Source organism: Mustela lutreola, chromosome 1, assembly GCF_030435805.1.
Source record: "Mustela lutreola isolate mMusLut2 chromosome 1, mMusLut2.pri, whole genome shotgun sequence".
NCBI classification, from domain to species: domain Eukaryota; kingdom Metazoa; phylum Chordata; class Mammalia; order Carnivora; family Mustelidae; genus Mustela; species Mustela lutreola.
In genome coordinates, this window is record NC_081290.1 from 34,295,241 (window position 1) to 34,320,182 (window position 24,942).

General features: G+C 48.1%; 1 protein-coding gene across 12 annotated transcripts in view; it reads left to right on the forward strand.

Annotated features, from left to right (window-relative positions):
• APBB2 (amyloid beta precursor protein binding family B member 2) overlaps positions 1 to 24,942 on the forward strand; it is a 368,905-nt gene that overhangs the window by 287,731 nt on the left and 56,232 nt on the right. For all 12 annotated transcript variants that reach the window (XM_059162875.1, XM_059162941.1, XM_059162904.1 and 9 more), the window contains 2 exons: positions 9,396 to 9,542; positions 12,689 to 12,816. In XM_059162875.1, the coding sequence (XP_059018858.1) occupies positions 9,396 to 9,542; positions 12,689 to 12,816 (275 nt within the window). The remainder of the gene's footprint in view (positions 1 to 9,395; positions 9,543 to 12,688; positions 12,817 to 24,942) is intronic.

Consider the following 24,942-nt stretch of genomic DNA (forward strand, 5'->3'; position numbering starts at 1 on the left):
ACTCTTTGCTTCCTCGCTGCTTTATTTTTCAGTGACAACCGGATGTTCAGAAGCCAGGCTCCAGGGCAGAAATCAGGCTCGTGCTGTCTCCATGGCATGTAGTGCCTGCGAAATGAAAGGGTGGAGGGCTGTTCTCAACTCTTAGAGAAACATCCCAGAACACAGGACATCAGACGTAGTGTGCCCTGAATGGCCATGTTATCCTGGCCACCAGGACGGGAAAAGAGAATACTCTCACTGTTCATAGGTGAGCTATATGATTATTAAAAAAGTTCTTCTTGGGGCACCCAGGTGGCCCAGTCAGTTAAGTGTCTGCCTTCAATTCAGGTCCTCATCTTGGAGTTCCAGGATCGAGCCCCACATCGGGCTCCCTGCCCAGGGGGGAGCCTGCTTCTCCCTCTCTCCCTGCTTGTGCTCGCTGTCTCTCCAATCAATAAATAAAATCTTAAAAATTTTTTTTTAAAAATGGTTCTTCATAGTCACGTGTAGTAAGAACATGTGTCCCTTCCTCCAGCTCCCGCCGCTCGGATGGAGGAGGGCCCCCACAGAGTAGCTCTGCGGGTACGCAGGCCCGGGTCGCCACATGCTGGGCTCCCGGGGAGAGTGCCGGTCGCATACCCTCAGGAAGTCTAGGTGCCCTTCCCAGAGGCCGCCCGCTCCCTGGGGCTTGGCTTGACTTCTTGGTCTCCACTCTGAGGCCTCTGCTTATCGTTCTTCCTCCGCCGAGCATCTCCCCCGGGGAGGGGACACCCTTCTCTTTTAATCCCCCCTGCACGTCCGTCCACTCTTTGTAGCAGGCTTTTGCTGGAACCCTGAGGATCATCGAGGGGCTCCCAGTGCATCAAACAGAGGGCATCGGGCTTTCGTCCTCTCTGCAGGCCAGCCACCCAGAGACTGCTTCCTTCCTAGAGGGACAGCCCCTTCTCCCTACCCCCACTTCCCTTCATGCCCATTTCTTCTGCTCTCCCCTAAATGCCTGCTTGTTTCTTCTGTAGAGCCCTTGAACCATTCTCCGACCCCTCCACTTCTCAAAAAAGAGCTCTGCTGCCACCCGGTAAGCTCTTCCTGCCCCCATGCGTGCGTCTTCATGGGTGACTTGATGCTCTGGTTTCTAACTCCCTTGGAATTCTTGTAAAGTATTTCATATTCTCAGAGCCTTTGGAAAGTTAGTGAAAGCTTTGGACTATTTTCCATAATATGGAAACACAAATAATTGGGGGCATATTTTCAGGAGATTTAGACGCCCATCCCCCCCACCCAGAGCCGTGGACTCCTGGTCAACCCCACTGAGGTCAGCCGAGGAGATGGAGTGTGTCCTCCTAAAGAGGATGGAGCCTCCCCCTCCCCTCCCTGGGCCCTGCTGTCTCTCCCCACCCCCAACCACTGAGGTGCGTCCTTAGTCCTGCTTGTATCATGAGTTGGAAAACAAAACAGCATTGACTGGCTGGCTGTTGGTGGCATTCCACAATCCCAACCCATTTGACAAGGACTGAAGACCTTGAGGAAGTAGTGCTCACCTTTTCTCAGACCAGACCTTGTAAAGGTACTTAGCATAGGCCATCCCGTGTCATCACGCAGTTACCCCCAGGAGGACTGTACCATTGTCCTTACCGCAGCAGACGTGGAAACTGAGGCTCACCAAGGAGATTACATAACTTGGCTCAGATCATCCAACTTGGTATTCATCCCTTAAAAACCTGGGGCCTGAAAACCTGAAAACCGCTATGCTCATGCCCTTCCCCTCCATGCCCTGCATCTAACTCATCTTGTTCATATCCTTGAGCTGTATGATCTTTGGTGTCATAGCCAAATGAATTCATCCTTCCAGTTTTTAAATTTTTTTTAAGATTTATTCATGTTTTTTCTTAAATATGCTCATTCTTTTTTTTTTTTTTTAAGATTTTATTTATTTGACAGACAGAGATCACAAGTAGGCAGAGAGGCTGACAGAGAGAGAGGAGGAAGCAGGCTCGCCACAGAGCAGAGAGCCCGATGCGGGGCTCGATCCCAGGAGCCTGGGATCATGACCTGAGCCAAAGGCAGAGGCTTTAACCCACTGAACCACCCAGGCGCCCCTTTATTCATGTTTCTGAGTGAGAGTGGGGAGAAAGGGCAGTGGGAGAGGGAGAGAGTGAGTCACCCGCAGATCCCCTGCTGAGCACAGAGCCTGACGTGGGGCTCGATCCCACAACCCCGAGACCGTGACCTGAGCCAAAATCAAGAGTTGGACTCTTCCCCCACCCGAGCCACCAAAGGGCCCCCTTCTGGTTTGTAAACTACTACGCAGAGCAGAACCTTTGGTCTCATAGGTTCCTTGATGTGTCTCTAGTGCCTGGCTTATTGGAGATGTCAGTAAGTGTTAATTGAATGAGCCATCCATTCTACAAAGCTCCACTCAATACCACATCCCTCAAATAGCTATCTAGGGGTGCCTGGGTGGCTGCATTGGTTAATCATCTGCCTTCAGCTCAAGTCATGATCTCAAGGTCCTGGGATCAAGTCCCATGTCAGGCCCTGTGAGGAGTCTGCTTTTCCCTCTCTCCTTCTCCCAATTCCTCTGCCCCTCCCCTGACTCATGTGTGCACACGCTCTCTCTCGAATCAATAAAATGTTTTTTTTTTAAACAGCTATCCAAAATGCCCTCTCTCTGAGTTAGAAAAAAAGCTGCCCTTCCATGAGCAACAGCACACGTGTGTGTCTCTGTGTCCCCTGATTTCTCGTCTCCGTGTTATGGATTCGCACTTGGTGTCTGCTCCTTTATAGGCTTTCAAGAGTAGACCTGTGTCTGACTCATTTCTCTCTGTCTCCAGGAACTAATAGGCACTCAATAAATGTTTATTGACTTGAATACACAGTTGTTATTGTGCTGCAGGGTAATTAGGCTTCAATGGTAAGTTAATCCCATAAATGAGTGTTAATTAGGATTACGTGTGTAATGCTAAATGCAGTTGTAGCTTTTCTCTATGAACTTTTGTAGTTTTTTAATATCTATGATTTAGTGTCGCGGTGAATTCAAATATCAGTTCCCTCTTTGTCTTTGCTCCTTGGTTGTCACAGAGCAGTGACCTTGACCCAGACATTGAAGGTGCCGCCGTGTGGACGTGGGCTCGTGGAAACACCATGTTCCCTGGGGCTGGGCACTGAGGCTGGCTCGCCTGGAGGGAGCAAGGCTGCCCCCCCCCCCAGTTCCTTTGTCTTTCCCTCCCCATCCCTTGCCCGAATGTTCTCCTCTTTCTTGTCCTCATTAAAGCTCCAGGGAAGGAAATGCAGACCACCTCTGGGAGAACAAAGAATGAAATGAGAGGGTCTCCTGATCCAGAGGGAGAAGCAAGCAAGCATTTGCTGCGGGCCTCCCGTGTGCCAGCCACTTGCACTTTGGATCTCCTGAAAACTCTGGGAGACTCTCTTACCACCATTCTGCACCTGAGAACACTTGGAAGCACTGGTGGGGCTGTAGGAATTCAAACCCAGGACTGTTTGGCCTGTAGAAATCAAGGCTTTGTGCTGCGTTCTGTCCTTCCACACGTGTGTTTGCCAGAGGTTCTCCCCAGGGGTATGTCTCTTAATATAGGACTTGAGAGAATGAAGTGGAAGCACAACGTGTGTTTCCAACCAGGATATGACAACTTGATTCCAGTGCGGAGAATGAGAACAGATGGGAGAGAAGGACGCCTCAGGCCAAGAGCTGCGTCCCTTCTAATTCAGCCACCATGCTCGTTCCCCTAATGCCAGCCATGGTTAATGGGAGCAGCAGCGAGCTCTCCCAGTTAACCCTCACAACATGTGACAGGTGATTGGGAGACGGGGATTTTAGTATCAGATGAGGAAACTGAGGCACAGAGATTTTAACCTACTTGCTCATGATCTCAATATAAGTGGCAGTCTTGGGATTTCCACCCACATTTTGCTTTTAGGATCAGTCTTAGAGACAGCATGACTTTGGGTGAGGAAGGGGGGTCTTAGAGACCGGAAGTGACCTCCCCAAAGTCTTGACTTGTTCATCTAATGACATTGTTTATTCCCTGAACCGATACTCATTTGTTGTGCTTTTGGTAAAGAGCTATTGAAAAATGAACAGTGGGGTGCCCGCCTGACTGGCTTGGTCAGTAGAGCATGTGACTTGTGATCTCGGGGTTGTGTGTTGGAGCCCCACATTGAATGTAGAGATTAAGAACAAAATCTTGAAAAGAAAAATGAACATCAATCGAAGTGTAAATGTTGGGAGGCTTTTTTAAAATTTTTGAAAAAGAGTATATTAAAAGTAAGGTTGATTAAGTCCCTGATTTTTTTTTTAAGATTTTATTTATTTATTTGACAGAGATCACAAGTAGGCAGAGAGGCAGGCAGAGAGAGGGAAGCACACTCCCCGTTGAGCAGAGAACCCAATTCTGATTTTTTTGATTGAATATTCTGGACTCTTCCTTTACTCTGAAACAGATGTTTATTCCCAGGGCTGACTGCGCTGGGGCATCATCAATCTCCAAGTTCAAGGAAAAGCGATGGTGGTTGTAAACCTTCCTCGCCACACGGGGGCAGCACCAAACAGCGCAGGTCGCTCTCTGGGGCTTGGTTCTTTGGGAGGGCGAAGTCGCTCCCTGGCGGAGCTAGGTTATTCCCCCATTACACCTGTTTCCTCTTACTAAAGCCACGGGGACCGGTGGCGAGGCTTTATAGATCAGAAACCAAATTACAACAGTGGCAAAACTGCACAAGGAAAATTACTGAAATTCCTTGTAATAATATAGTTAGGGCTCTTGTTTTCTTTTTATCAGCCTGACAAACAATATATTTCATGGACCGTTTGCATTTCTTAGCCAAGGAAAATACCCTAGAATTTTAGTGAGCTTGTTGAAATTGAAGTCCATGTATTCTTGAACTCAAGGGACACAAAGCAGCCAATATTCTCTTTTACCTTCCTTGTTGTTAATAATTTCTTTGGAGTATTTACAGGCTGTAGGATTTTGTAGCAGGCAGTTGAAGAGAGCGGGAAAATGTGTTCCTGGCTTCTAGTTTCAAGGGCATATGATGACCACACAGTGTTTTATCATTCACCTCTGCCAGGATCACCAGATGTTCAACTGATAACTTCGGTTGATCTCGAACCCTGTTTCTACTTGGGCACATCACAGTGACGCATCCGAACCTCCATTTTCCACACCAGAGGCTGGATTCACTGGAATTTGACCAGAGCCACCACAGTAATTTATTATCCAAACTGAGACCCTTTCGAGAGTAAAAGGAGCCACTCAGTAACTTTGCTAGATCAACAAACACAAACCAGAATGTCCTGGGGACCACTGGAACGTGTGATCACAAGGACTACACGTCATATCCTTTCATTTTCTCCCTATGATGACTCGAGTTAAGGTTCACTGTAACACTCTGTTCATTTGCTTTTCCCATTCAACGAATGTTCGCCGAATGTTCTTTCCGTTTTTATAAATGAAAAAAAGTTCGGGGTTTTATAAATCACTTGGCAAGATCACAGAACCCATAAATCAGAGCTAAGATTTTATTTCAAGCTGTCCCTGCTCTGGGCCATATACACTCAAAATTATACCGATGTTTCTGACCAATCTTGAGCCTTTCTGTGGACACAGCCCTTCCAGTAAACTCTCAGGCATATAGAGTGTGGTTAAAAACCCAGAACCCTGGGTTCTCCACTTACTAGCCTTGTGCTTCTTTCTCTTTCCTCACCTGTAAAATGAGTACAGTTAACTTAGTATTGGCCTCAAAGTGTTGAGGTACAGAGTGAGTGAATTAATACCTTTGGCATTTGAACAATGTCTTCTTCGTTGTGCTTTGCTTATTTTCTGCTGTTAAAGTAGACATGTTCTCCAAACCGGGAGAGTTTCCATTTCTTTCTTGATGCTGGAGGAGAGCACTAGAGGTATGTGATATTGTGACTTATAAGAATATGTATTTGGGGGAAAAAAAAAAAAGAATATGGATTTGGTTGTTGAGATCTGTTTCTCATGTGTTTGCTCTTGGGTTCCTGGCTTACAGTTCCCAAAACCCTTGGAATTTCGCAAGTGCTAAGAGTGAGTAAGGGTCTTTTGTTATGTGAATGATGGGATGTTTGGAGAGCAGCTAAGGCTGGGGACTGGCCAAGCATGGAGGCCACCAGGTGTTAGACCTTTGAACTTCCAGTTCCAGCGCCGGACCCCTGAGGATGCGTGGGAAGGCTGGAGATGGAGTTGCATCACCAATGACCAGGGATTTGATCAGTCATGCCCTTGTAACGAAGCCTCCATCCAAACCCCAGAAGATAATGAACACAAGCAGATGGGGGAGAGTAGGGTTGCTCGGAGAGGGTGTGGAAGCTAGTAAGGAAAATGTTTCTGAGTTGGGTGAGCTGCTCTAGCAAATTAATGGAACCCGGGGAGCAAGTTGTTGGACCCTCCAGTTTATAACCTAGCCTTGTGACTGGCATCAAAGTTGGGGTGGAGGGCAAGGGGGAGTGGGGGTGGGGACAGTCTTGTAGGACCAGCCCCTTAGCCTGTGGGATCTGATGCTGTCAGCGGGTAGTGTCAGAATTGAGTTGAACTGTAGGACTCCAGTCGGAGGACTGCCTGCTGGTGTGTGGACAAACCTCCACGCACTTTTTTGGCGAAGGTGGGAAAGCCATATTCTCTCCTGGTTCTTCTCCCTCTCTGATTTTTTTCCCCCTTCAGATTTCCCTTCCTTCCCCTGTGGTCCCCATGCTATTGCCTGTGTTCCGCATATGAGCAAAGCCATATAATTGTCTTTCGCTGCTTGACTTACTTCGCTTAGCAAAAACCACAGTGAGATTCCACCTCACACCAGTTAGAATGGCAAAAATTAACAAAACAGCAAACAACAAATGTTGGCGAGGATGCAGAGAAAGGGGTGCCCTCCTCCACTGTTGGTGGGAACGCAAGCTGGTGCAGCCACTCTGGAAAACAGCGGAGGCTCCTCAAGATGTTAAAAATAGAGCTACCCCGTGACCCAGCGATCTCACTGCTGGGTATTTACCCCACAGTTAGAGATTTGGTTAAAAGAAGGAGCATATGCACCTGAATGTTCCTAGCAGCATATAGCCAAACTGTGGAAGGAGCTGAGATGCCCTTCAACAGACGAATGGATAAAGAAGATGTGGTCCATATATACAATGGAATATTACCCAGCCATCAGAAAGGATGAATACCCACCATTTTTGGTGTCTGTGTAGAAGGCATCACATCCACTGTCAGCTCAGGGCTGCTGTTCTGTTCCGGGTGGCCTGTGTTCCCTCTAGCACAGGAGGATCTGTGTGCTGTTTCCTTAAACAGATTGTCTTTGGTGTTTTAGTGGGGCTTTTTTCCCTCAAAAGTGTGGTTAGTAACTCAGACAGGAGGGGACCAGTTAGGGCAGGGCTGTCAAACAAGGAAGGTAGAACGGACTGAATGTGGTCACTTGGGGACAGTGTGTAGCATTTCTTCCTTTTGTTCGTGGCGAGCCCTGTTTCCCAGCCTTGGTTCTTGAGTCCAGCCAAGAAAGCATTCCGAGCCAAACTCACGCAAGCAAGCGTTTCTAGTGTTCAAAGGGGAAGTGAATTCTGGGTGGAAGAGCAGGCGGGCCCAGAAGTGGCTACGGCGTGGGGGGCAGGGTCGTCTTGGTTTATAGACTTCCCTGAGTTGCGAGGTCAGAGAGACGACTGTCTTGGACCGAGATGGCCTCCTGTCAGCTAAGGAACTCCTCCCATCCGTGGGGAAGGGGAGGTTTCAGTCGTGTCCGGTCCTTGTTGGAACTGCCCCGGCAGCCCTGCCCTGCACGGGGTGTTGGGGGTGGGTCAGCACGTCAGTGTAAATGTAGTATAATGAAGCTAGAGGTTACCGGAGGACATCAGCTACAGGAAAGAATGATGCCCGTTCCTGGGGTTTTGTCCCACTGTCTGCATTTGAAGGTGGTTGGCCATTTCTGCCTTTTTTTTTTTTTAAGATTTTATTTATTTATTTGACAGACAGAGATCACAAGTAGACAGAGAGGCAGGCAGAGAGAGAGAGAGAGGAGGAAGCAGGCTCCCCACTGAGCAGAGAGCCTGATGCAGGGCTCGGTCCCTGGACCCTGAGATCATGACCTGAGTCGAAGGCAGAGGCATATCCCACTGAGCCACCCAGGCGCCCCCCATTTCTGCCTTTTTCAACAGTCGGGCAGTCCTGTTCAGTGCTCCTTTCTGGCCAGCTGCCTCCTCTGTCCATCTGCTGATGACATTCACGCTGGAAACCTCATAAAGTACCCTGAGAGCCAGCTTGCTGTCTCCTGCAGACATGTGGCCCCTCACCAGCCCCCCTATGCTGGGGAGGTATGCAGCCTCTTCAGCTGCGGTGCACTTGGGGAGGGACCCCCATTCCGGCTACCTGGCATCCCTGGCAACGGACAGCAAACAGGTCTGTCACCGAACGAGCCCTCGCATGTCCCATGAGTTTCCTTTTTCTTATACATCTTTGAATTTTCTCATTGCTACGTGCACATAATACTTTTTTATGTTTTGAAACAACTGAGTGAACTTTAGAAAGGAAGATAAGTTAAGGAGCATAATCTCAAAATATCTTGAAAGGATAAAAGAATAAAAGGAACTTGCGCTGTAGGGTTTCTCGCAAGCTGGTGCATTGTGTGGCCTTTCAGGATTTGGTGCTTAATTACAGATGCTATGGGACCTGAGACCAATTATCATGAAGGCACATTTTCCCCCCATCTTCCCTCATTTCTGGGTACTAAAGAATACATTTTGCTTCATCAGTACTAGAAACAAGTGCCAAACATGTATTTAATTCTTCCTCTCTCCCACTGTCTTTTTTCTGGGTTGTTTAACAAGTAGTAGATCTCGTGGGTGTTGCATTTCTTACTGTTTAAAAATACAAAACAAAACAAAAAACCCTGACTTTTCCTATATAAAGGAGCTTAAAAATCCTCATTCTCATTAGCCCTATAATTCTACTTCTAGTAATCCCCTCCAAGAAAATAATCTGAACACACACATGTATACAGAAAAGTAGGCAAGAAGATATTTATCACTACATTTTTTTAAGATGTTATTTGTTTATTCAACAGAGAGAGAGCACAGGCAGGGGGAGCGGCTGAGGGAGAGGGAGAAGCAGGCTCTGTGCTGAGCAGGGTGCCCAATGTGGGGCTCGATCGCAGGACCTGAGCCAAAGGTAGATGCATAACTGAGCCACCCCAGGTGCACCGTCACTACATTTTTTTTTTTAACAGCAAAAGGTAGTTCCAATTTAATTTTCTAGCAATAGAGGACTCGTTTACTGAATTCAATGACCGGACGTTATGTAGTGATGGGAGCCGCACTGGGCAAACCCTGCAGGGGGTTTTGGTAAGTCGGCGGCGACCAGCTGTGGTCAGTGCCTCCCTTCACGCCCCCATGCTCTGTCTTGCAGTGTTTCGCCGTACGCTCCCTGGGATGGGTGGAAATGGCAGAGGAGGACCTCGCCCCTGGCAAAAGTAGCGTCGCCGTCAACAACTGCATCAGGCAGCTTTCTTACTGCAAAAACGACATCCGGGACACAGTCGGCATCTGGGGAGAGGTGAGTGACACACGTGGGAGGAATTGACGGCAGGCTTGCTCACACTCCACCGTGCTTTGTGCTTTGTGGGTGTGATACCGGAGCTCTGCGTGGTGTGATACTGAGGGATACTTACCAGGCACGTTTTGCCAGGAAGACAGGTAGGGTGGGTGTGGTGTACCAACCCTTCCATTTTTCTGTTTGCTCTGCCAGATCTCAGTAAGGACTGCATCCTGGGGGAGAACGTTTACCCGTGTCTACATGCCAGGGGCTGACCGGGTCTCCCCAAGTCCGAGGGATGTATGGATGGGTACTCGGGCCCAGAAACCCCAAAACTTGCACACAAAACTGGATACACCATTATATAAGAAGGAAGGGAGCTGTTTGCTGGAAGTATGTTCTCAAAGGGGAATGTGGCCGTTGTCTGTACACACAGAAATGTGACCATCACTCACACTCTAAAAGTTGACCTGTTTTTCTTCTATAACACGTTCAGCTTTATGTATAATCGGACAATCAATACGATACCTGAGTTTTTAGAGTTGATAACTGTATGTTCTTTCTCACTTTGAACAAAGTAATTCTGCTTTGAAATGTTAGTTTGACATCATTGCAGAAAGGAAATTAATAAGTAAAAATGCCAAGTTCGTATAAAAATCATGGCAAAGAGGAAAAGCCTGCCGTGCCCTATAGAACAGGTATATTGAGAGCATCTCTATATATAGCACATGCTCTGTACACCCCCTTCTCTCAAACCTTGCCCAGTCATAGGGGCTCCTTGACAGCTCTTTGGAGCCCCAAGCAGCACTGTTCTAAGGGGAGAGAGATTCCCAAGGCTTCCCATGGAAGAGTCTAGGTACCTTAGAATGGACCAGAGCTGCATTACCATTCAGACTTTTAGATCTCAAGCACGGGGAGAAAGAAGGAAGAGTTTGTTTGGTATTTACCTTTAACATGATTTCACTGCATTACTTCCCACCTCCCACCCAAATACCCAGATAAGTCTTTCCCACCAGATTATCTAGCTGCCTTCTCTCTCCTTCAGTCAAAATGCTCTTCCACCAAAAGAACAAATCTCAGCTAGGATTTAGAAGAAAAGTTGGCCTAATTCATACTAACATGTGAATGTCTGATAAATACCACCAAGTAATTGCCACCAGGTGCTTAGAAGAGCTTAGTAAGATTCTAAAGGAATCTCCAGTTGGCAGGATACCTATAGGAGAGAGAACTTTCTGTGGGGATATAGGGCAAAGGGGCAGCCATGCCCGAAAATCCACTTTGTCCTCCCATCTGGTTAGCCCCGCTAAGCCATTCCTTTCTTTCCTCAGTTCTTCCTTCTTCTGAACAATGAATTCTTCAGGTTCATCATGTATAAAGTAGAGCATATCACTGAGGGTGACGAGCTCTGCCTTTTTGCCATGCCTCACCACATATAGCACAACTCCTCAAACATCTGTTGAGTGGCTGACAGAAATGAAGTCACAACTATCGGATGAGGGTCTCCTCTGCAGACGAAAGCTGCATGAACGTTGCTATTTGGGTTACAAAAACCAGTTAGCAAGACTTTGCAGTGGTCAGCCAGAAACTGCTCTGTGTTGATGAGAAAAGCGACAGGATATACCTGGAAAGACACTTGTGCGCTGTATGACACCCCATATTTTCATTCAGGGACGCTCCATACTCAACCAGCCCACGTTAGACTACCCACTGGGTGTCGTCGTTGGTTCTCCCCAACAATGCAGGCAGGGTCAGTCAAGTTAACCCATGAAGACAGTCTCTGTGACCTTTGGGGGGACAGATCGGAGTTTCTAAGCAGAGTTAGCCCCAAGGAAACACATCACCCCACTCAGTCATGGGAATAGGCCTCCCTGTGGGGGGCATCCCATAAGGCGTGAAAACAGAGGCTTTCGGGGTCTGTTAGTGTCTGCAAGGTGTTTGCCATAGAGCAGCTGCATGGAGATGGGGTGGCGGTGACCAGGAGGGACTCGTCCTGAAGGCTGGCCACTCACTAGCGGGGCTGGAGGAAGATCCCTTAGGCTGCAGTCAGTGCCTCTTTCCCGGGGGAAGCGTAGAGGGGGAGAAGGCACCAGACATCCATCACTTCTCCCAAGCAGCCATCAGTTACCCCAAAGCGTGTCACCTGCTTGGCACTGGTGGGACCTTCCCCCTCCCCCATTCCCAGCTCTCCAGGGCTCCGTGATCAGGCATCTCCTGAAGACTGTCACATGGTTGGCCTCAACTAAGGCTGAAGGAAAGGACACAGTGTCCTTTAATGAACAGGAGATGTTTAATAATTTCTCAAACTATATCTGAGGAATTACAAGGAGAATAAAGTTGAATAGTCTAGCGTCCTTGCCCCCAAAGAGCCAGCCTATGTTGGGGACAGGAACATGCAAGCAATGAGAAGCCTCGGCCAACCCCGCATGGGTATTACAATAGTGCCTGTGCCACGAAAGGCCTCCCAGCTTCTGGATCAGACCTGGAGCAAGTAGCCTGACCTTGAAGATTCAGCTTCCCTCTCTGCTAATCGGAGATCATAATGCACCAGGCTCTCAGGGCAAGTTTGAAAGATCATGAACCAGTGTGCCCCAAGCCCATGGCGTAATATCTGGGATATGATCAAGTTCTAGAAACGTTAGCTATTGTAGTCCCAAGTGAGTCACAAATGCACCTGTGATTGGCCAGCCAAATCCCACAGAAGCGAAGTGCTGTAAACGGCGAGGAGGAACAGGATGGCCGTGGCTATGGGCAGGCCGTCAAGGACATGGCTGGTAGGGTCTGACCGGAGAGCAAGAGACGAAGAGACGGGTTAGGAGAGTGATAGGCCTGGCATTAGCGGAAGACCAGGTTCTCCAGGGAACCTCCCATTAGCCTTTTTGCTCAGAGTCAAGATTCAGAATTGTAAATAATTAAAAACAAGAGCCGGCTAGAAGGCGGGCTAGGAACACGTTTCAGAGGACGTGAGGAGGGAGAGAGCAGTTGGGTATGTGCGAGGCATACAAAAGATCTATGCTGTTTTAGTCAGGAGGGGATGTCGCTCTCTTAGGAAAACAAATCACAGACCCAGACAGCGGCTTCCTTGGACCATTGCAATGACGTCCCTAGATAGCTGTGTCACCAAGCATAGCTTCCTGAGGAAGAGACCATGTTTTCTCCTTGAATCCCAGGGGAAAGACATGTACCTGATCCTGGAGAACGACACGCTCAGCCTGGTGGACCCCATGGACCGCTCCGTGCTCCACTCTCAGCCCATCGCCAGCATCCGCGTGTGGGGCGTGGGCCGGGACAACGGCCGGTGAGTACCCAGGGGACCTGATGTCACCCATCACCTCAGCACCGAGGCTTGGTCTCGCTGTTGTTGCCCATCACTGAACATCAAAGGGGACAGTAGACTGTCCTTGGGAATGTAAAAAATGACAGCACATCTCTCTTCTTGCCTCCTAAGCCCTCCTTTTCTGGTTTTCTGAACCTCAGACCCGTCGTCCACTCTGGATCCTGTCTTCGAGTTCTGCGTTATTTCTCCTCCTGTTCCTGCTGCTCTTCTAAGTTAGTTGCCAACTCACACAGGCTCTCTGGAGCCCTACCCTCCTTTTGCCTCTTCCCTGCAGTCTGGGTTCATCTTGGCCATTTCAGAGGCCCTCCTGGTGGTGCTTCCTTCCCAGAGGGCTTGCTCGAAGGGAGAGGTTGTGCCGCAAGCTTTAGATCCTTAAGTCACGGTGAGCAGGAACTTTCTAGGGGGTGGGGTTGGCTGAACTTGGTTACCATCTGAAATGCCCGGTCATGTCAAAATTCCGTTCAGTGTGTGTTTTTCTAAAATTCTACCGACTATCTGTTGTTTACAGTGAGTGCTTCTTAGATGTGTGGTGAATTGTCTGTTCTCCGGGATGACTGGAAATAAGGAAGTTCAGATATGCATATATTCTAAATAACGAAGTGGCGGTTATTGCAGATGTCACACTCATCTGTGTGTTATACTGTCATTGAATAATTGGGCTACACCGAATGTTTTTAGCTCTTAAATTACAGTTCATTTTTGGCAATGCTCAAAGGACCTGAGGATCTCCTGGCACTTAGGGATTCAGGTATAGGATGGTTAGTTATTGGTTTGTTGAAAATGGACAGAAGCAGGTGAAAATCCCAGACGACAGAAAGATGACTCTCTTGGACTTGGGGTTCCATTCCTGCACATTCTGGTTGATTGGGCCTTCCGTCCTCTTTTAGGGGCTCTGCCTTGGCTTATCCCACCCAGCCTTTGGCTACAGGGGGCTGGGCATTTGTGGGTTTGGTAGTCTTTGGACGCAGTTCCAAGTCCTAAGCCAGAAAGAAAAATGGTTACACACTCCTCAGTCTCAGAACAAGCATTTTTGCTATAACCAGACTCACAGAACAGTCTGCGAAAGAGAAGTCACTGATTGCATAAACCTTCCTAGAAGCACGATTGTGTCTTTGAGCTTTTGTTCACAGAGTGAACTGTGACAGCTGGGCCAGGTGCACGGGGGCGGGGGGGCGGGTATGAGTGGATAATTTATGTGTACACACCTGTCATTTACACGACTGGCAAAACTGTAACACTGCAGGTAATGAGTTGACATGAATTGATGAATTTTGCAAGGAAAATACCCAATGATGATGTTTGCTCATTAAAAACATTTAGTGTTAATGGAAGGGTGTAGGATGCTCAATCCTTCCCTGGTGCGTATCCCCCAGGGTTATTTTTAAGACAGGAGCCATGGCAAGGATCAGAATGCACATGTACAAACCAAGTGCAGTTGTGTTTTCTTAAGGTTAGGCTGGGAGCAGATTTCACTGCTGACGTTTTCAGCCTACCCAGTTTTTTAATGTGCGGCCAAATGCCGCAAGTTTGGAGAAGAGTCAAACTCCAGCTGACGAATTATTCAAGGTCTGAGCCTCAGTTTCTTTCATCTGTGACATGGGGATCATAAGAGGGACCACAAAGCATGTGTGTATATGCGCCTTTGTGTACATATTGTAACTGACACAGTGATGGAGACGTGTCAAATGCCAAAGGAACGTTCGCTCCTGATTCGTGAAGGGAACATACACCAGCAGGTACCGCTGATTACGCAGCTTCCTTTCAAAGACACGGTGAATATGGGAAGGGTCAGATCTTGGGGAGGTTTCAGGGACTGTTCACCATCTGATACAGGAGATGAGGGGCTGGGTTTGGGGGCCCTTGAGTTGCTTTTGGAATCAGTAAATTTAGAAAAAAAAAAAAAAAGTGTGTTTGCCAGTGAAAGGTTCTATTTTTCCCCATTGGTCCCCTGAGTTTTCCTTCCCTTAAAGAAGGGGCTTTTGTGTGCCTGCTTTTTTTTTTTTTTTTTTTTTTAACTTTCTTTTGCTTTTGATTTTCTTTTTTAACAGCAATTTACAAGAGCAAATTCAATTTGTAATGCTGCAAAGGAAAGGGCTTTTCACTTGGCATGAATAAAACATAAAAGTGTTTCATTTTGCTTGCAAAAATGAGCCCATTTTGCATTCCTTTGTAACTTTGCTTACTGAGAAAATGGAATCTCTTAGGGGGGTTCTCCCCCCATCCTTGAATTCTAAAAAGATATATTTAATGAAATGTGAGAAGACAGTGTGACATGCCCAGCCCAAGACTTGTTATGGGTGCCCAGCAAAGTTGATTTATAACTCAGGAGGCCCAGTTCTTGGAACTCAGGCTGTGTGTTCTCCTCTGGTGAATATGGAGAGAACAACATTCACGATAATGCTAGTAACAGTCCCTTTCATTACCACATACCCCACCTTTTGCTGGGTGCTTTGCAAGCAGACGCACCTGAGATTCCATTTTCTTTCTTCTCCTCTAACCCTGTAATAATCCGCTTGTCAGTTAATGGTGTCAGGTGCACGAAGAAAATCAAACCAGGGCAGTGTATTAGTTTGCCAGGGCTCTTAGGGGATGTCTTGCTGTGGTTCACACAAAGGAGGAAATTATGTATACTGGAGGCTTGAAGTAATTTCAGAATTTATAGTTATTTTGGGGTTAGCACTATCTGAAGACATTCGAGTGGTTTTGATGTGCTGTGAATAAATTGCTTATGGGGAGAATTTACTTTGGGAGAGTTTACTTTGGGTGAGGAGGGGGTCTGGCTGTAATGCTTCGCACGGATCCCCAAGATGGGTTTCAAGAAGCCTCTTATGGATGGTGTAAGGGGTTACAGTCACATGAGATGCTGGTCCTCTGTGGGGTGTTGGCTGTTGCCGGACTGGGCTGAAGTTCTGCCTGGTTCTTGAGGGTTATACTTGCCTTTATTATGGTTTCTTAGAACACATTGGCCTTGTTGCCCAGAAGAGAGAACGCTACCTTGTCTCTCTCAGCTCTTCTGTATCTGGGTTCCTTTGGATCACTGAGAGAACTGTCAAGGTTCCTGGACACGGTGACTGGTGAAAGGAGTTCCATAAGCCTCATGTTTCCAACCTAAGGCAGCCCTGGGGAGCACCGAAATTGGCCTCTGCTGAGGGCATCCTCACAGGTCCAGACGGCTCTGGGCCTTCGAGCTGCCATTTTGCCCCCAGTGACTGGGGCAGACAACCGAAGCGCCACCCTCTGGTCTCTGTGAGCCTGCCAGGAGGTCATCCCACGGACAGCAGGAAGGATTTCCTGAGCCCGTTTTGGGAGTCCATGCTGACTGCTGGCCACAGCTCTCTTCTAACTCATTCAGACCCAGGGAAACCGCTTTCTCCCTACTCTTTTCTAGAGGTATCCAGAGCGAGCAAATGTAATTTGTGAACATCGGGGACTTTTAACAGGGACTCCTCTCTCCTCTTGTGGTGGGTATGGGCCCGTCTGCTGGGAGGGATCTGGGCACACAGGGACGTGTGTGTTGCCAACATGCAGTAGTATCTGCCCATTCCATCTGTTCTCCGTGAGGAAGCAAAGCGGGTGGGTGGTATACTCAGAGGGTTTCAGACCCCATACGTGGCATTTTCCCAAGTGGCTTCCATAGCAGTGTTCCATGGGGCACTGATGAAGTAAGATGTTCATATGCTTTCCTCAAGAGGGAAAAAAAAAAATTCTGGGGTCAGTTGGAAAACTGGGTTAAACAGAGTGCAACAGGCTCTTTCCTCTGGATCCTCAGAGAGGTTTCTGTGTGCCGATGTTCCCTGGGTCCCTGTGCTGCAAGCAGATGCAGTCACAGAAGCACATTCTGGAAACCACTGTTCTGGTCAGTAAACGCCTGCATTTAAGTGAGTGGCAATGCTAGATTACTGTCTTTGTTTTTAAGAAAAATTGGAATTACTTTTAGTAAGTAACTATTAACAAATGGAGACCTATGGGGCCTGCTAGAATGAGGATAAAATCCCTTCATAATTAATAGCAGCTACCACCATCGGGCAAAAGTGCTTTTTAAAAAGTACTTTCTGGGGCGCCTGGGTGGCTCAGTGGGTTAAGCCGCTGCCTTCGGCTCAGGTCATGATCTCAGGGTCCTGGGATCGAGTCCCGCATCGGGCTCCCTGCTGAGCAGAGAGCCCGCTTCCCTCTCTCTCTCTCTGCCTGCCTCTCCATCTACTTGTGATTTCTGTCAAATAAATAAATAAAATATTTTAAAAAAAAATAAATAAATAAAAATAAAAAGTACTTTCTGGGGCGCCTGGGTGGCTCAGTCATTAAGTATCTGCCTTTGGCTCAGATCATGATCCCAGGGTCCTGGGATCGAGCCCCACATCAGACTCCCTGCTCAGCGGGAAGCCTGCTTCTTTTTCTCCCCCTCCCCCTACTCATATTCCCTCTCTCGCTCTCTCGCTCTGTCAAATAAATAAATCTTAAATAAACAAACAAACAAATAAATAGTACTTTCTCGAGTGCCCGGATGGCTCAGTTGGTTAAGTGACTGCCTTCGGCTCACGTCATAATCTCAGGGTCCTGGGATTGAGCCCTACGTTGGGGGCTCCTGCTTGTGCCCTCTCTCTTGATCTCTGTCAAATAAGTAAATTAAATCTCTTAAAAAATAATAAAAAATAAAAAGTACTTTCTCAGGCTAAATGTTATTATTGTATTATAGTTATCACAAAACCACTCTTTGTAGAGAATGTTCTGTACATCTCTTGTCTACTTTTGATGAAAATTTCTAATAAAAATGGTATGATAGGTTATTCATAAATTTACAAATCAGTTTATCTTTGACATAATTGTTTTATCTGGTCAAGATCTTGGGGGACCTTTATCTGAAGAATATAGTGAGTCTCAAGTATGCTGAACTTTTCCCCCTAGTCTCATCTCTTAGGATAGTCCCACCTGGACTTGGTCACCAAGACCCTGGCTTAAGTTGTTTTAGAGGACTACTGTTACGCATAGTTCTTGCTCTTGTTATCCTGCTGTTGTTACCTTTTGATTTCTTTCCAAAACACTGCTTAGGGGCACCTGGGTGGCTCAGTTGGTTAAGCACCTGCCATCGGCTCAGATCATGATCACAGGGTCCTGGAATAGAGTCCCGTGTCAGGCTCCCTGCTCAGTGGGGAGTCTCTGCTCCCCCCACCTTGTGTGCTCTCTCTCTCAAATAAATAAAATCTTGAAAAAGCAGTTTAATACCCATATCTTGCAACTTCTTTATTTAGAGGAAACTAAGGACAGAGGGTAGAACTTACCTTAGAACAGTCTTCTGGTCCTGACAGGGCAAAGACCAGACTCCTGAGACTCTCATCTGTCTAAATAGGAGACTCCTCTGTTAATCCTGACCAGAGATGGTCTCAAATAACCGGGGGCTCAGCAGGGAGACCCTTGAACTCTAGTGAGTCTCAAGTATGCTGAATTTTGTCCCCTAGTCTCATCTCTTATGGTAGCCCCAACTGGACTTGGTCACCAAAACCCTAGTTTAAGTTGTTTCAGAGAACTACTGTTACACATAGTTCTTGCTCTTGTTCTCCTGCTGTTGTTACCTTTTGATTTCTTTCCAAAACACTGCTTAGGGGCACCTTGAACTCTATGGCCTGGTCCCTGTCCTTAGAGTTCTGGCTTCTTAATTGAGGAGATATGACCACAATTGTGACCCAAAAACAAACTATGGGCCTGAGACCCGTTTTGGTATGGCTTGGAGCTAAGGATGTGTTTTATAGAAAAAGAATAGAGACCCAGCCGTAAGGGATCCAGGAGGCCAGCCTCCTCTCTAGAGAAAGAGCAGGGGAGTGGTAATACACGCAGAGCAGAATCGGGATCTTCGTGGCTGCTGTAGGAGGTCGTCGTAAGAAGTCCTTGCTGACTGGCTCTTCCTCCCTTCCTGTCTCCCTGTTCTGCCAGCATTCCTCGGGGTACCCGTGAGCATTGCCCAGGCCCGATATTGTTCCTAGAGCTAAACCTCTGTGTATCAGATAGGCTATGGCCGATTGCTGCACCAGGGGTTCTCAAGTCCATGGTCTGAAACACTAAAGCCGCAGTCTCCTGTAGCAGTCTGCAACGAGTGGTCCCGTCTCCCGATGCAGCCCTGTACCATGCGGCCTCAGGCTCCTTCTAGGTTGTTACTGCACCATCCCTCCAGGGCGTCCTTCTCGGACCAGGCCAGAGGACTTGTTTCTAAGTTGAAAGGCGACCTGGGACTTGCACACCTCACCTGGGTTCACATTCCATTCACATCCCATTGGCCATATGCAGCTGCAAGGGACTCTGGGAAATGGAGCTGGGCCAGCGCTGGCCAAGTGAAAGCCCGACGACTCCTGAAACAGAAGAGGTGACAACAGCAGCATTGGGATGGGGTCTGATGAGGAATCACCTCAGCCTTCCGAGCCCACCACCTGCTGCTTCCCGGGCCAGCTGTGCTGCTGCTGTCCTTCCACTCCCATGCCACCCAGGGAGGCCCCGACTCTGCAGCACACATCTGTGCTTGTCTAGCTCGCTGCCTGTTCAGCTCTGACTAGGAGGAGGCTGCCAGGCTGGAGGAGGAAGAAGAGCCGTGCTCCTTACCTTGTGCCCCATTTCTGCGAGCAGCGCCCTAGGAAAGCTGCTCCCTCCTATCGCATCAGCACTGGCTCCACTTGGCAGTGTTTCCAGCGTGCACGGACGTGCAGATCACGCTTCAACGTGCCCCCTTTTCAGAGCCACCGGCAAACTGGCTGGAGACCCTCGTTAAAGGCCCAGGCCCCTCCATCAAGCCTGGAGACACCTGCCTAGCCCGGCAGTGCCACTGGCCTGGGCCCAGACATCCTGCTCCGCGGGGCCCCTCCAGGTTCCAGGCTGATGTAGCTTCAGCCTCGGGGCTTCGTTCTGCCAACCCTACGCCCCACCCCCCGCCCCGGCCCTTGCAGTGTTGGCTGCATCATCACCGCTTCCCTGTTTCTGTCTCTCCTTACTGCCTTGTTAGTTACGTGCTTCCAGTTCTCGATACGATGTTCTCCTTGTTCAGCTCTCTGGGTGCTTTCTGTCTACACCCTCCCTTGTCGACCCTTAAACTGAATTAGCACCTGCTACAGGAGGCAGCCCCTTCCTCACACGTCTCCTTCTCGAGAAGGTTCGAGAGACCCTCTGTGAGCCTGCGGGTGAGTATGGGAGCTGTTGCCTCTGTTCGACTCCCTCACCCTGTGGGCGACAGCAGCACTGGAGCCAAGGAAGCTTCCTTCCTCGATTGGTAGCAGTTGTCAGTGATAAAGGGTCATTCAGTTCTAGGTGACAGGGATTTAGAAAGAGTGGAGCTCTTGGTTTTTTGAGCTAATCAGAACATTCTCTCTCTTTTCCCTTTGCTGTTCTTTCTCTCCCTGGGAGTCATTGGAGGGTCTCTGTAGGGAGGATGGAGAACTTCCCAATGACATCCAGTCAGAGGGTTCTCTGAGCCAGAGTGTAATGAAAGATGATGGAATTCCAAGATCTGCTGATGGAAGTGTAATCTAGGGTATGTGCTATCTTGCCTCGGGAAGAAAAGTGTTCAGGGAGAGCAATAATTCTCTCCCGATGCCATAGTATTATCTTGACCTCTAGAGTTAATTTCTTTTTAATACAGCCCCGTGATAAGCAGAGACATCGGGATTTACTTGACCATTCTGCTGACTTACACTGAAGTTATATTTTATCTCTTTAGAAATGGCTTCCTTTCCTTCTATTCATCACTCAGGGATGCTTGCTAATACTTTCAGCTTAGAATAACCTCTAAGAAGAGACATTGTAAGTGACTATCCAAGAAAAGAGTCCCGCAAGGAATGTGTGAGGGCATTTTCAAGCAGATCTGTCATGGCGGCCCTGCCCCTTTTGGTGACTATGACGACAACGGTTTCTCCTCAGGAATGTGTCATCCATTTCGCTGACTGGTTTGGTGTCTAATCCAGCATTCCTCATATGCATGTTTCGACACTAGCCAGTGAGGTGGGGGCTTGAGGTTGTCATGTGAAGAGAGCGTGGAAAATTCTGGTAATGATCCCTGAACAACTTTCATCTCACGCTTTCCCCAAGTCCCAAGCTGGATGAGGAATGAGCCTTTCTGGATGCAGCATGAGGGTGATCGACCATGCTTGGCCCCACTGATCCTCTGTGTCGGTCCTCCAAGCTCTGTGATCTTCTTGGACTATTTGGAGCATTCCAAGAACAGAAGGAAGAGTCGTTTTAGTGCAGAAACAGCCTATCAACCCACATAAAGATGAATTTGTGTCTCGTAGAGCAGAGTTATTGTAACTATCATGACCCAGAGCCTACCTTGGTTTCTAGCATGTTGTATATGCTCCAGCATGATGAGATGGTTGGTAAATGTGGAAAAGACTAGCGTTACTGTAGATGAACGGGCAGGCACTGCTTCTCATACGCCAGTCATCATACTGAACGGAACCCTTTGACGCAAATATACCCATCAGAGATTTTTGGCTCTGGGGTCAGTCCAGTGACTGAGAATGTACCATAGTGCCCATGATCTGTTACTACTCCACGGAACACTTCTGATGCCAGCCATTCTCCAGTTCTCCACAGATACCAGTTCTGGGTGTCCTATGGTTGAATTCAGCTCTGATACCAAGCTACCTTGGGGGGCGGGGGAAGGCAGGCATAACATGAGTGTACAAAACTGTGCACTCTGGAGGTTAGGAAGGTTTTCAGAGTTCTTGTGTTGGGAACCAAGAACTGAGGCCAGGTATCATAAGAAAAGATGCTCCTATCATTCAGGAAATTACATGGGTCTTACGAGTTTTGTGCCAGGAACCAGGACGAAAACAAAATATCTCTTCCTTCATCTGTTACAATATCACAGTAGCACAATCAGTGGCCGAGAAGATTTAGGAAACATTAGGTGGGACTCAAGCGTTCTCACCTCCTACAGTAATGTCAAGGTTTTATGAGCTAGAGTCAGTCAAGAGGAGGAGTACTGGGATGGGAATCCTGCCATTTGCAATTTAACCATAGGTCTTTCCTTGCACTGGTGTTGGGGGAGTCTTAGTGTCCCCGATTCTCCACCTGGAGTGGGGGGTCATTATCAGGAGGCAGGGATATAGAGGTGTTCTCAAGGAAGCATCTTGCATTGTTCCCAGTGGTACTGTTTTTATTGAGATAGTAATATTTCCTTAAAATATCACCTGGGCCAACTGTAACTGATTATAAAAAATTAAGAGAGGGGCGCTTGGGTGGCTCAGTCAGTTGAGCATCCAACTGTTGCTTTTGGCTCACATCGTGATCTCAGGATCCTGAGATTGAGCCCCACATCAGGCACCAAGCTCAGCGCAGAGCCTACTTGAGATTCTCTTCTCCCTCTCCCTCTGCCCCTCCCTTCCACCAAATAAATCTTTTCTTAAAAAATTAGGAGAAATTTAAGTACATGGGAAGTTAGCATCATTTTGTCTTTAAATATCTAAAATTTGTCCCATGTTGGTTTCCTAGGAGTCTGGACCGATGAGCTGAAGCCCCCTGAAAGGCTAACATTAATGTTTAGGCATCCCCCACCCGTGGCTTTCAGGTCTTCTGGCTCTCTTGTTAAGCCAGAGTTGGTGTTGAAGTACCATAGCTTTGAAGTAAATCCTGGGAATGAATTATGTTTAGTGGAGTGATTTCTTTTTTTTTTTTTTTTTTTTTTTTTTTTTTTTTAAAGATTTTATTTATTTACTTGACAGAAATCACAAGTAGATGGAGAGGCAGGCAGAGAGAGAGAGAGAGAGAGAGAGAGGGAAGCAGGCTCCCTGCTGAGCAGAGAGCCCGATGTGGGACTCGATCCCAGGACCCTGAGATCATGACCTGAGCCGAAGGCAGCAGCTTAACCCACTGAGCCACCCAGGCGCCCTAGTGGAGTGATTTCTTAATGGAGAAAAGTAAGAATGGATAAAAATTACCCTGTAGGAAATCATGGGTTCGGAGACTTCCTGCTGCTGTCACATAACTTCAGCTGGAAATTCTTTCCCTCTAAGCTGCTCCCCAAAAAGTATCCCAGGGAACTGCTCTTTAGAAAAGAGAACACAAGAAAGGGAATCCAGACCAGGAATTAACATTTAAACTCAGGAGGGACGCCTGGGTAGCTGTGGGTTAAATGTCTGCCTTTGGTTCAGGTCATGATCCCTGGGTCCTGGGATCAAGCCCTGCATCGGGCTCCCTGCTCAGTTCCCTCTCCCTTTGCTGCTCCCCTTGCTTGTGCTTTCTCTCCCGCTTTCTGTCAAATAAATAAATAAAATCTTTAAAAAGGGTGGGGGAGATTAAACTCAGGGCCCTTGAGCAAGGACCCAGCTTCCGGGGGTAGAATGTCCTGGAAACAGTCTCGGGCTGGCATCGACACGGCGGCCAGAGAGCGGAAGTACTAAATCAGACTTCAGGCCATGTATAAATAAGTGAGCCAGATAGTTCGTTCAGAACAGAAAGGCTCAATCTCTCTGAACGTGGGAACAGTCGTTTTGACTATAAATAAAAGAACGCAGCGTGGGTGACAGACTGGGTAGAGTGCCACTCGTGTATCTGGAGGAACTGGCGGCGGGAGAGGGAATAGGAAAAATAAAGCCTAGAAAATGTTGTCATTCGGTCCGATGTTTTACACCGAAAAGATGTCAGAGGGGAAGAGGTATTTGAAGGTCCTGGGGTGGGGAGGTTCGGGTGGAGATGCACCCATAATTATAGGTTCTAAGGAAACTGGGGTTGGGGGGAGAGCTGAGTAGGGGGCTTGAAGGCATGGAGAGCAGACTGGTCGAGGGCTGGGGCGGATGGCCGCCAGCTGGGCACGGGCAGCCTCTCTCTCCGCAGGAGATCGCTTCTCTAGGCCTTGTCACTACACCATGTCGCCCCGCCCGTCCCTTTAGGTGAATGGCCCCAGCTGCATTGGCAAAGGCTCATTGTTTCTGCACAGAGCACCCCGGCCTGTTGGAGCTCATTCTTCAGCAGAGCTCACGGGCCCTTGCTCGGTACCCTGAGCTGCCCTGCCCAGGCTGGAGCGGGTCGTGATACATTTGAGAGTCCCTCTGTTTATTGGAAAAACCTCTTGCCTCCTGGTCCCTTAATCCTTTCTTGCCACCCCCCCAAGGGAGAACCCCCAAGTGCGGATTTGTGGGAAACAAAGCCAGAAAAATCTAAGTCTCCATCTTAAACTCGGTAGAACCCAACATTTCTTTGTGGGTGCTGAGACCAGGTCCGTCCCAGGATGTGAAGTAACTAGGGAATGACCGTGGGGGGGAAGTTGTGTAGGAATTTTACCTAGCGTACCAGCAGAGGTGTGGATACCATTTTGTAAAAAGGGTTACCCCCTCTTTGATTACCAGATCTCTCAAATAGATATTTAGTTCAGATCAAAAGTATCCCTTCCCCTCTGGCTCTGGCCCCTCAACCTTCCCTCCTCTGCCACTGTCTTGCTTTGGATGTAACTGAAATGGAGATCAGGGTAAGAATAGGAAGGCTCAAGTCATTCCTAAATCTATAAACAGTTTTCCGAACTCAAAAGTTGAGCAGTCCATTTCAACTCCCTTTGAAAGAAGCTTCTCTCCTAACTGTGTACATACCACAAGGTCCTAGGTACTGTGCCTGGCCCCTGCTTAGCTAACCTAGGTCTGGGTCACCCTTGCTCTTACTTAGTTCAGAGCAGCTGCCGTGGATCTGTTAAAAACAGATTTAACCAGATCTGTTAAACTCAACGTGGCCGGAACCGAGAGTGTCATCCACACACCGAGCCCCATTTTCAAAGTTATTCAGACTCCTCTGTTTTCTGGGTTCACGCATTCATTCCCTTGTTTCCGTGTGTATGCACGCGTGCCTTGGTTCACTCAGCTCTTGCTGAGTCCACTCTGGTCATTGATGCTGCCATCGGCTGCGTGAGTCAATGACTTGGGGTCCTCTTACCTTCCCCACCTGCAGGGAGAGGCCTAATGATTCTATCTCCTTAGTACGGAGATCCAAGTCTAATTTGCAGGAAGTTCAAATCAGGCTCTTGCCTGTGCAGTAGGTAGTAATTGAAGCTGGAACAATTCAAATACCCAGCAGGAGGTGAATAGGTAACAGATTATGGTATATCCATACAACAGATATCCCCTC